This window comes from Oryx dammah, unplaced genomic scaffold (genome assembly GCF_014754425.2).
Source record: "Oryx dammah isolate SB20612 unplaced genomic scaffold, SCBI_Odam_1.1 HiC_scaffold_12, whole genome shotgun sequence".
Classification (NCBI taxonomy): Eukaryota; Metazoa; Chordata; class Mammalia; order Artiodactyla; family Bovidae; genus Oryx; species Oryx dammah.
The window spans coordinates 39,894,044-39,906,038 of NW_024070196.1; the positions used below are offsets into that span (position 1 = coordinate 39,894,044).

Consider the following 11,995-nt stretch of genomic DNA (forward strand, 5'->3'; position numbering starts at 1 on the left):
CCTGCGATGGGCAGTGGCAGTGCGGGACAGGCCTCCACGGGAGCTGCAATGGCATGATGGGTGCTCTCAGGAGCAGTGGCCCCATCAGCCCGGCCTCAGTGCCTCTCGGGGACCTCACACTCATCACACTCATCTTGAAGCAGTTCAAGAACCAGGGCCTGTTTGACAGCTTCTGCCAGGACTGCCTGGCCCAGATGGACATCAAGCCTTTTACCAAAACCGGAGGCAGAAAGTGGATAATTTTGTTGTCAATACATCTGGAAAAGTTGGAATGGAATCCTTCTATGAACAAAAACCAGCTGTAAAATGGTCTGAGGCAGAGTGTGGTTCAATCAGGGATGTTGGAAGCTGGAGTGGACAGAATTCTTTCTGAGGTGGTAGATCCCAAACTAACCCATATCTTCTGGTCACAAACAGAATGAGCAATTAATGAATTCCTGGTGACCCAGAAAAAAGAAGTTGTGCCAGCGCTGCCCTCCCCCGCCCCCACCCCAATCCCCGAGCCTGGAAGCCAAGACCCTCCAGCTCCATCCCAGACTTCCCTAGAACATGCCTGACACATTTTGGAAGCTCCTTTGAATTAATGGTGAAGAACTGGATTCAGTTACTTCATTCAACTTCAGAATGAAGACAAGCCAAGGTCCTCACTGACTTCAGTGTTCCACGCTGACTGTGGGGTGTTCAGACATGAGAGGGAGCAAGCAGGGCTGTAGGAAAGTGACTGTGTGGGCCCCCGCATGGTGCTGCCATCTGGCCAGCCTCTCCTAGGGGATGACACCCAGCAGACACTACAGTTATATTAAGAAACACCACATCACCTTCGGGCTTGTCCTGAAAGTAACCTTTGTTACTTAAGAGAGTGGGTAAGCGGAAGCTACAACGAATGAACACAATGAGTCTCAAAGATGCAGCTTAAAAGAATGACAGTAAAGGCTGGCCAGGAGTAGGTATTTGACCATGCTTATTTGATACTGTTTCTCAAAGCTGCAAATCAGAGCGTACAAGCTATTAGCACCAGATAGCTGTAAGATTGTTGCCACCCTCTTTACATAACTCTGTAGCTTCTACTTCCTTTCCACTGCCAAAGGGGTCAAAACCTGGGACCCTCTCCTGGGTGAGGAGAGCAGAGTTGGGTGTAGGGAAAAACATTTGCAGACTCTCTGTCCAGGGCGTCTTCCTATCCCGCAAGGGCTAGAAGTCTTGGGTGTGTTTATTTTATTCTCATGTTTGTGTGTTTTAGAAGGTGAATAAGTGGCTTAAGTTTTATAATTAAATCATTTGATACTCTGAAAAAAATAAATGAATACAAGATAAATTATATACTCTTTAGAAGAGCATACAAGATCTCTTACTATCTGAACCCAGTTTATCTTTTGAAACTATTTCCCAGCATTAATCTATTAAACAGATTTCCAAATACTGCATTTTTTCACACCACTGGGCCCTTTGCTTCCTATTTTGCTGTTTTTTAAAAAAATTATTAATATGGTCAAGTATACATAACATAGGATTTATTATCTTAACCATTCTTAAGTGGACAACTTGTTATTTTCTTTGTCTGGAATATTAAGAAAAAAAATTTTTTTTTTGGCTGGGCAGCAAGGCATGCAGGATCCTAGATCCCAGACCAGATATGGAACCTGTGCTTCCTGCAGTGGAAACGCAGAGCTTTAACAACTGAACTGTTGGGAAATCCCCTCTTTGTCTGGAATTTTCCTTCACTTTTCTATACTGGCTAAACTTCCTTTGGAAATTTTGAAAACTCTTCTTGATAGTTCTAACCCCCTTCTTGCTCTTGTAACACATTGTACAGGACTGTCTTATCCTTATCCTCTCAGCTCATGGGTTCCTCAAAGGCAGAGAGGGTCTGATTTATCTTGAAAACCTAGTGCCCGTTGCAGGGGCTGAGCAAAGAAAGTGCTCCATCAGCTCTTCCTACACTCCTCTGTAGCTCTGATACTTGCCTCTGAAGCTAAACATACTCTTACCATAGGATCCAGCAATTCCTATTGCATTTGGCATTCACCACAATGAGTTGAAAATTAACATCCATACAAAAATTTACAAACAAGATGAACAAACTCTAGAGATCTACTGTACAACACTGTACCTAGAGTCAATAACATACATTTAAAATTTTGTCCAAAGTGTGTATGTCATGTTCTTTTCTATCCAGAATTTAAAAGATTCACCTGAATGTTATAAGCATTGCTATAAGCAACTTTATTCATAACTATCGAAACTTGGGAGATGTCCTTTAATAGGTGAGTGGATAAACAGACTGTGGTGCACCCACAGTTTAATTTCAGTAAACAAATGTTGCGACCAAATGGAATGTTAATCGGTGCTAAAAAGAAGTGAAGAGACACTGGAGGAAATGAAAATGCATACTGAAAAATGCTACATCTGTTATGATTCCAACTCTATGACATTCTGGAAAAGGGACAGTAAAAGATCAGTGGGTCAGGCGTTCAGAAAGAGGAAGGGATGAATATGTGAAAAGAAGGGATCTGCCGGGCAGCAAGGCTATTCTGTATGACAATGTTATTAATGGGGGATATGTGTTATTACACGTTTGTCAAAACCCGCAGAATGTAGGACACACAGAGTGAACCTGATCTAAACTCTGAACTTTAATGTATCAATACTGGCTCCCCAAGTGTGACCCATGTACCACACAAAAGCAAGATGTTAGCAGGGAGTGGGAGAAAGTTAGAAGGAAACTCTGTGTACTTTCTGCTTGATTTTTTTTTTAATCTAAAGCTGCTAAAAGAAATAACATTTATTAACTGAAGCAACAAACAAAAAAATACAACACAGAATAAGGCAGCGGCTAAGTGAGCAGACTCTGGAGTTTGTCTAGACTGTGTCTGAATTCAGCAAGTTATGAACTCTCCCCACCTCATCAGCTCTGAAGCTTATTGTCAATCTTTGTCTAGAAAACACTATTGTGCAGGACCCAGTACGTCTCACACAAAGCAAGTGACTAATACACATTTGTTAACCTGATAGGTACCTTCCTAATTACAATTTTAACTGTCATCCAGCAACCTGCAAATCTCTGGTTTATTTTCCTAAAACTAATTCCTGGGTTATATCGACAACGATGAGGCCTTTCTCAGTTTTTGTCTTTTATAGTGAAGCATCTGTCTGCATGTGAATGAGTATCTAAACATGGAACAATAAACAAACAGTAAATCTCAACAAAGGTTTTTGTATTTTGGAGTTGGAGTATGTAATAAAATTTATATTTTCATGGGCATATAGAACAGTTATGAATTTTCAATTTTATTACCACATGGTACTCTTTATGACTTTATGAGACATGTGAGGCAGCTACAATCCTCATTTACAGCAGAGAGAGAGAAATTCAGATGACCCCAGCCAACCCAGTCTCTATCCTTCCAACACCAGTCAAACTCTGACGCTACAACTGGACTTGACCTGGTCTCTGAAGTTTTAGGACCTGAAACTAGCTGTCTCCTTCCTCCCTCCCTTCCTCCTCTCGCTTTCCTTTGTTTCTGATTAAAAGGAGATGTCAGCCTGGCAAAGGCTAATTATTTACATTCTTAAGCACTCAACTGCATAACTGATTTATTTTTATGCTTCTTTCCAATAAAATGAATTTTTTAAAAAGTAAAACCTAGCATCAGACAATCAATTAGATTATGATGAATGCAGGAGGGGAAGAGGTTTGAAGCACTGAACCCTAAAGCCTCCTAAACACTAGAAATCTGTTTTGCGAGAGTCACTCTTTTATTAAAAAAAAAAGTCAACGTATTAATTTTCTCTACTTGCAAACAGCATACTAAAAACTGTAATATTGGGAATAACTTTTAAAAATCTACTTATCCCTTCACCTTTATTAAATCTTTAAAAAAATGGTAAATAAAGATATTATAGGAGAGCTCAGTTCCAGAGTTCAAATAGAGTATTATCATCATTTAAAAGAACACTTATTTATTATAAAAAAAACAATTTTTTTTGATGCATTGTAATTGAGCATACAGAAGTTATCATTTGCTTTTGAAATCTGATGATTTGGTCCCAGACAAAACTGTAATTTCATTGCTTATATAGCTAATAATTTTCTTTAAAATATCTGGAACTGGGTAATCTAATTTCCTTCAGGGGGTTAAAGAAAGTCACAACCTTTACTCCTTTTCTGAATACAAAACTGACACTTAACTTTAGAGACTGAAACACTTAGATACCTTGGCTAAATTTTGGTAGAGAGGTGAGGTCAAAAAGTTCAGAGAACTCATGATATCACCATACAAAATCACACTGATGGCAATTTTGTGTCCATTTCTTCGATGTCTGTAGTCCTAACACCAGGCCATGAAAACAGCAATGATTTAGCTGCTGCTGCTGCTGCTGCTAAGTCACTTCAGTCGTGTCAGATTCTCTGCGACCCCATAGACGGCAGCCCACCAGGCTCCTCTGTCCATGGGATTCTCCAGGCAAGAATACTGGAGTGGGTTGTCATTTCCTTCTTCAAAGCATGCATGCATGCTAAGTCGCTTCAGTCGTGTCCGACTCTCTGCGACGCTATGGACAGTAGCCTACCAGGCTCCTCTGACTATGGGATTCTCTAGGCAAGAATACTGGAGTGGGTTGCCCTTTCCTTCTCCAGCAATGATTTAGAGACCCAATAAAAACAGAAATAGTAATTTTGGTGGGATTCGGATAGCACCTGACCCAAGAATGATTTCAATTAAATTAAGAGGAGGGCAGATTGCATCTGAAATTTTGAAAAACATAAATCATATTGTGGACAAAAAATGTCACCTGCTAATTTCAGTAAACAAAAGATGTTGTGGCCATCAAGCGATCAGCCATAGCAGCTGCCTCCAACAGTACAACCCTGAGGGGATTCAGAATAGAGAAAAGCAAGGTGCTGGCCCTAGATAGTAAAGATGCTTGTCAAGGAATAACTGTAATGAGCCTAGACTCTGGCATCTTCCCATACAGAGAAAAGTGCTAAATTCATTAATTTGAGATGTCTAGTTTTCTCTAATCAGCAGTAACCTTTTGATGTTCCAGCTACCTGTTTTTTCTGTTTTCACTCCCCTGGCCCTAAACTCCTGTACATCCTGGCTATTCCCCTAACTCTCTGGAACAGTCCTTCAGAGCTATCTCAGAGGTTGTCTCCTGGGTTTAAGTCCTCAGCATATCTGTTGATATCAGGCTTCCCTGGTGGTTCAGTGGTAACGAATCTGACTGCCAATGCAGGAGACGTGGGTTCAATCCCTGAGTCAGGAAGATACCCTGGAGAAGGAAATGGCAACCCACTCCAGCATTCTTTCCTGGGAAACCCCACGGACTGAGGGGCCTGGCGGGCTACAGCCCATGGAGTTGCAAAGAGTCAGACATGACTTAGCAACTGAGCATGCACTCATGTCTGCTGAATAAAACATAACTCTCAACTTTTAGGTTTTGCTTCCCACCCTACACCCCTCACTAGTTGACCTGACTAGTTGGTGACTGCAAAAGGACCTAGAGCTGACTTCTCTCCTTCACCTGAATTCTATGAGGAACGAGAGCCTTGGTACCAGTAGTGGCCTCTTCTGCTCACCCACCTCTTTGGAGAGTCAAGATGAATCCAGGTGACTCTTCCCTGGTTCTAGGAGCTCCAGATTATTGGTTGATGATTCTGAGTTTTATCTGGTGAAGTGTAATAGGTACCTAGCTCCCCAGCTGAAAGATGTTGAGTTGAAAGCTCTCTGGCTGAAAGACACTGAGTGCTCTGGACTGGGTGATTAAGTGGGAGGCTGGCCTAATATCTTTGCCTCCAATTAACATTCCAGCTAGGTTTGCTGCTGCTGCTGCTAAGTCGCTTCGGTCGTGTCTACATACAAAACTTATACTTCCAAGAATTTACTTAACTGGGAATTACAGGAAATCACGCCTTGAAAATGACTAAGATGGGGTTCTTTCATTGTGTACAGAGTTAAGTCAGAGAAAGCCAGCTTGATAAAACATCTTTTCAGAATTCCCTTAAAGAGATAAAAGTCCTCTAGGAGGAACTTGCATTTCTCTTTCTGTGTCTTCGCCTACTTGCCTAAATGCCTACTTGATCTTTGGTGTTGTATGGGGGGGTGGTGGTGGTGTGTGTGTGTCCTGAAACTTGGTCTCTGCCATCCAGAAGGTACACACATGTTGTACATCTGTCAGCCAATTGAACAGACTGAGATTCTGCAGTCTGTTGTCCACTGTGCCAACTCTCAGGGACTTTGCAATCTTAACCTTTATTGTGTCAGCCTTCATTTTCTTAGACTATTTTGGGCAGTAAAGCTTCTGGATCTTGTTTAGGTGGCATTCTCCACACTCACTTGTGGGGAAGCCTCTTGCATCTTATAGGTTTGAGTCACTATTAATATATAGCTCATTAATGGCCAGATGATGATTTTTTAATTGGAAAAACTTTTAAATTGGTAAATTTTTAGAGAGCTCTCATAACAAGCACTGTTTTATTGGTACCCATGAAAAAAGCAAATTAGAGGGTGTGAAAACACATATAATGATTAACCTAAGAACTTCTTTAACACAAATAAAGAAAAAAAGTTTGGGAAGACTTATTTCTGGTCTCTGCTTCCCCTCAATGGGTCTTATAGATGCTAATGAAAGCATCAGAATAATTAATGTTAAGATGAAAGTTAAAAAAAAAATGAAAGGGAAGTCTACAGACTTCTTCCCAACAAGGTGAAAAATGTTAAGGTACTTGTTTCCCAAGATAAAGAAATCTATAGATGGTTATTAATAAATGGGATGTTAATGGGATTAAAGCAAAAGGACTTGATGCGACACTAAGTAAAGATGGATGAGCCAAAGGGACACCCTGTTGGTTCCCAATATTAATGAGCCCCAAACAAGTCTGCTCTATTTACCCAGTTAAAAAATATATACCCTTAAAAGGCTGGGAAAAAAATTATACTTAGCTACCTGACAAACTAGTTGCCAATTAGTTGGGGCAGCAGTTAGACACTATTAGTCAAGTTACAAGACTGACAAGAGGGCTTGTGTCCCGTGGCTCAATCCCTCACTAGGGATCTGAGAATCTTTTATACAAGATAGATAAAATGGTTGGAGAATAAAAGAAAGGAAAGCTTCTAGGACTCCTTTTAAGACCAAAGCTTGTTGACTGGGTTCCAATGGGAACCAAAGTTAAAGGTATAAAAGTTGACAGAATTGAGATGAAAGTTTATAAAAATTGGTACATTTAAATAGGCTTTATATAAGATGTTTACATCTCTTTTGCTGAATTATATTGTGGGATAGACATGTTTCACTGGGCTTCCTCTTTTTGGTATTATAAGATAGGGTATATAAATCTGGCCCTCAGGAAATATTATTTAAACATAGGAAAGGAAACCAATAGGGTTACCTGAGCCAAGACAATATAAAGTAAAAACTGGGAACTAATATTCAGAGGCTAAAAAAAAAATAATAGACATTTTGCTCTGGGTCTAACCTATATACTCAGAAAGAGGGGCTTTGTAATGCCTTATGCAAGTTTTTGAAGGCATGACAAATTAAATTCTAAAGTTCTATAACCCAGGACTCTTTTTTGATTTTCAGTTTAGCTGGAAATCTCTGATACAAAAGCAAATCAAAGTAAGTATAGTTGGACAAATCAATCTTTTAATGTCAGGAGCTACTGTACCTTGCAAGTCTCTACAGATCAGAAATGTAAATACAGCTCCCGGAGAACTGAGACTGAGCCTAATTAGCTCAATCAAATAAAACCCGAAATGGAGGGGGGGAAATGGGAAAAAGACCTTTTAAGACTCCAACTGTTGCAAAGGTTCCCTCACCCAAAATCTAATTCTTAGCCTCCTTAAGGGTTTATCAAGGACAAATATAAATCTGAAGGCCTTTCCACAAATAGTGAAGTATTAATCTGAGCAAACAAATTTATCTTATTCCAACTGTTACTTATAAACTTGTGAGTTTATATGGTAATACCTGATTCATAACTAAGTTTTTAGAGTGAAGCTATGTGATCTCTAGTTTTGTCTGTTTATGTGTCTGGGTGTACATCACATATGAGATATCTCTAACTCTGGAAAATATGAACAAAATTAAACTTATAAAAGAGCTCTATTTAATTGACTTAAAGTAAGTGCTTACAAACTAAATATTTCTAAATATAAAAGAAACTTGTTGGAGGGAATCTGGGGTTCACATGGTCTAGAAAATATTCAATATGAAATTAATATCTGATATTAAAGTTATCTTAAGCTCATTGGTTTAGTCAATACAGACATGTCTTACTTTTATTGTACCTAAGTTTACTGAAGGTCAGTAAGTTCATGTCATTTCTGTTATAGAGTTTGTCAATGTGAAAAAAAAATTTAACTTGATATGATTTTAAGTTAACCAATAAAGGTAAATGAGATAAGAATTTTCTGGTGAACTCTTAAGGAATTCTTTTGTTTGGGTGTTTCTCAGATTTTTGGTAATTTGAATTTTGGTAAGTTACATGATGGGAAATCCTTGAATATCCAGGTCATTTCAAATAAGATAAAACACTGGAACATTAATTGCTAAACAGGTCTAAATTGACCTACTTTTGTTTCCTCACAAGAGGGAAACCAAAGATCTTTGGCTTTATTGGACATATCTTGTATCACATAGAATAAAGAAATTATGTTATGAGAAGATATATGTTTCTAGAACTTATAGAATATCCCAAATGGGAAATGCTGGTTTCACAAACAGTTCACAATCACTTGTTCCTTTTAGGTTTCTGCTAAAGATTAAGGTTTTTAAAGGTTAAAACTATAACATGTAATCAAAGCTACTAAAACTATCAAGGGAAGTAGTTCAGTGTATAAGCAAAGTAGGATGTATGTTTTCAGCAAAAGAAGATTGAAGAATAGAAATGAACCTGTTGGAACTGTAAGGGTGCTTTTGCCCTAGAGTCAGTTATTTCTGGATTAAAAAAAATTAAGGAACAAACTAATAAGAATAGAGAAAGTTGTGGTAGGTCTATAGGAAAAAAAAGTCCTGAAAAAGGAGTTTTGAAAATGGTCAGGCTAGGATTAGATTAAATTTAGTAATGTAAAGGGATTTTGTAATTAAAAGTAGGCTGGAGTAGGACTGGTCTTGGTTCCTCTCTCTGTTAAGAGAACAAAATTTTCCCTGCTTTTGATAACAGATTGAGTTTCTGTGCCTCTAAATGATCTGTTTTTGCTTTTGAAATATTTTGTCACTTTGGTTAAGTGAATAAGTGTTGTTTCACAATGACCTATGATCCTACTTGACCAGTCTTTTGAAACCTTTTTGATATTTTTGACAAACTTCCCAAATACAAATTCTAACTAACTTTGACCTTCAATTAACTCTGGGATACTTCAAAGGAATCCTGATATCGCAAACTGCAAAGAGAGATATTAAACTAATTAGGTTTATTTATTTCCGTTAATGTACATGGGAAACATTGTCACATAAGTGGTGGTAAAGCCATTTACGGTTAGATATCATTAATACAGATATTCTAAAATTTATAAAGAACTCCCAGAAGTCTGGTATGTCCTGTTATCAATATAATGCTATCAATCATAATTCTAGTTATTATCTTAAAATGCTGTCTGTCACAGAAATATCCAAGTTTCTTGTCAATTGCATTGTAATCAGATCTTTAACCATGTCATTTTAAGTATTTTGTCATTTATAGATAATCATTGCTTCACTCTGATGCTTTTGTAAAATGAAGATCTTCAAGATTTATAAAAATGACTTTTTGGCAAATACAAATTCCTGATAACTTTCAGATCATACCACTGAACTGAAAAACCTTTCTTCTTACACTCACCTACAACAAGTTGATAAAGTATACCTTTGTAAATGAAGATGAAACATTATCTTTCTCTTTACGTGATCCCTCCAAAATCTGGCTTGTTCAGCTGGTTCTCCTGTGGATTGGATAGCTTATTTCAACCAGACTACAACTAGTTATACTGGTCATTGTTTTAATTTGCCCTCTTGTTGGATTCAAATTACTTATGACTTGTCCCTCTCTCTGCTGCACTATGACCTTATTAATGTTATTAGCTGAATTACTTATATCCCTTCTATTTCATAAAATTTCCTTTGGCATCATCCAATGTTTAACCAGGCCTCCAACAAAATTAATGTCTTAAGACAATTTACATATAGATTAACTCTACACAGAATAATTGTAACAGTGCAACTTCAGATATGGGAATAAACGACAAGGGAAAACATCTCCTGGATCATAATAAACTAGTGAGACAGGCACTCCAGAGAATTTTAGATTATCAATAGGGCCTGACCCAAAAATAACACATTGGGTGGCCTATCAACATAATCTTCGCCTGATCTAGGAATGAACCTTCCTAGCACCAAGGGACAAAAACTGGTCATGAAATGACTCCCAAACGTTGGTCAAATTTATGACTTAGGGGAGGCACTGTGGACAAAGATACCTGCTGTATCAGTAAACAAAGGATGTTGTGGCCATCAAGCTCTCAGCTACTGCAGCCGTCCCTGACTGTGTACTCTGTGAAGGGATTCAGGGTGGAGAAAAGCAGGATGCTGATAGATAGATAGATAGTGGAGATGCGTATCAAAGGAATGATTTCAATGAGCCCAAACTCTTACATCTTCCCATACACAGAAAAGCACTAAATTCATTAACTTGAGATATATTTTTTTAATTAGCAGTAATCTTTTGATGTTCCAACTACCTATTTTGTGTGTTTCAGCTTGTTTGTTTATATCCTGGCTTCTACCTTACCTCTTCAGAGCTGTCCCTCAGAGCTATCTTAAGAGGCTGTCTCCTAAGTGCTCCCCGTGCCTGCTGAGTAAAACATAATCCTCAACATTTTAGGTTGTGCATTTTTTTTCAGTCAACAGTATTTACACATTAGGTGTCATAAAACATGCACCAGTAACAGAAACTTTAAATTCCAATTATTTAATACATGGTAGACAAATTTGACAAAATTCTACTTTTGTGAAATTTACACAATACCCGTGAATTTGCAATATGTACACTTGTTTATTCTAGAACCAAAATTTAACTACAGAAAAAATTAAGTCAGTTTTGAGAGATATCTTGGAGTAAACTTTTTTTAAAACTGTTTTTAAGTAAAACAAACAAAAACCGTCCAACAACATCATTCTACTTTTTTTCTAAGGTGAAAGGGGAGGTAATGAGGTATTTTACCAAATCATGATGGTTCTAGGGGCAACCATAACACGATTCGCTGTAGAGTTAATTTTAGACAACACAGAAAAATTCCCGGCTCCAGAGATAACCTGATGACTTGGGTACCATATAAAAGTCAATGTGACAGAACAGAGTTCAAATTCTTAAGAAAGGAGTAGGACGGCTACAAGACAAGTCAGGAGAGGACCAAGGAGAAAATCTGTGTAATAGCTAATTTACCCATTTTCCAACAAGGCTGTTTCAAGTCTAGGACAACATCTGGGCTTTGGGAGGAGGGTCAGCACCAGGGTTCGGGGAAGATTCCGCTCGGGAGCCGCGCTGACAAGTTTCCTCCGCCCGTGACCTCTGCCCTAGTTGTCAACTTTTTCAACAGGGACAAGCCCGGGGAGGAAACCAGGATCCACCTGGCGCTGATCGCGAGCCCTTGCCCGAGTTCTTCCCTAGCGAGGCGAGCCCGGACTGCCCCGCGACCTTGCTCTGTCAACCCGCGCCCGCAGACCCCGCTCACCCGGGCAGGCCAATCTGGCCAGCAGCACCTGCATGTTCACAGCAGACAGACAGGACGCTGGCCGACGCGGGGGAGGAGGCTGGGCTTGGCTCGTTTGGGCGCGGGACCTCTAAACCACTGGGGGCGCCATCGCCGGCCGAGAGTCACCACCTGCCTGCTCCGCGGAACGCTCCAGCTTCACCACGCTCCCGCCTGTCTTGCTATGCGCGGGCGCCACGAGTGACGCGACGCGACGCCCGCAGCGTTTCCGGGTCACGGACCGAAGGGGCATGGGAAGGGACTCAAAG

At 39.4% G+C, this 11,995-nt stretch overlaps 1 protein-coding gene across 2 annotated transcripts in view; it reads right to left on the reverse strand.

Moving 5' to 3' along the window:
* The window catches only part of ETFDH (electron transfer flavoprotein dehydrogenase), a 41,272-nt gene extending 29,348 nt beyond the window's left edge, over positions 1–11,924 (reverse strand). Inside the window, exon 1 of one of the 2 annotated variants that reach the window (XM_040251410.1) lies at positions 11,709–11,924. In XM_040251410.1, the coding sequence (XP_040107344.1) occupies positions 11,709–11,742 (34 nt within the window). In that variant the 5' untranslated portion in view covers positions 11,743–11,924. Of the gene's footprint in view, positions 1–11,419; positions 11,532–11,708 lie in introns of those variants that run through there. The other variant, XM_040251411.1, reaches the window with a different exon arrangement.
* Positions 11,925–11,995: the final 71 nt, after the last annotated feature.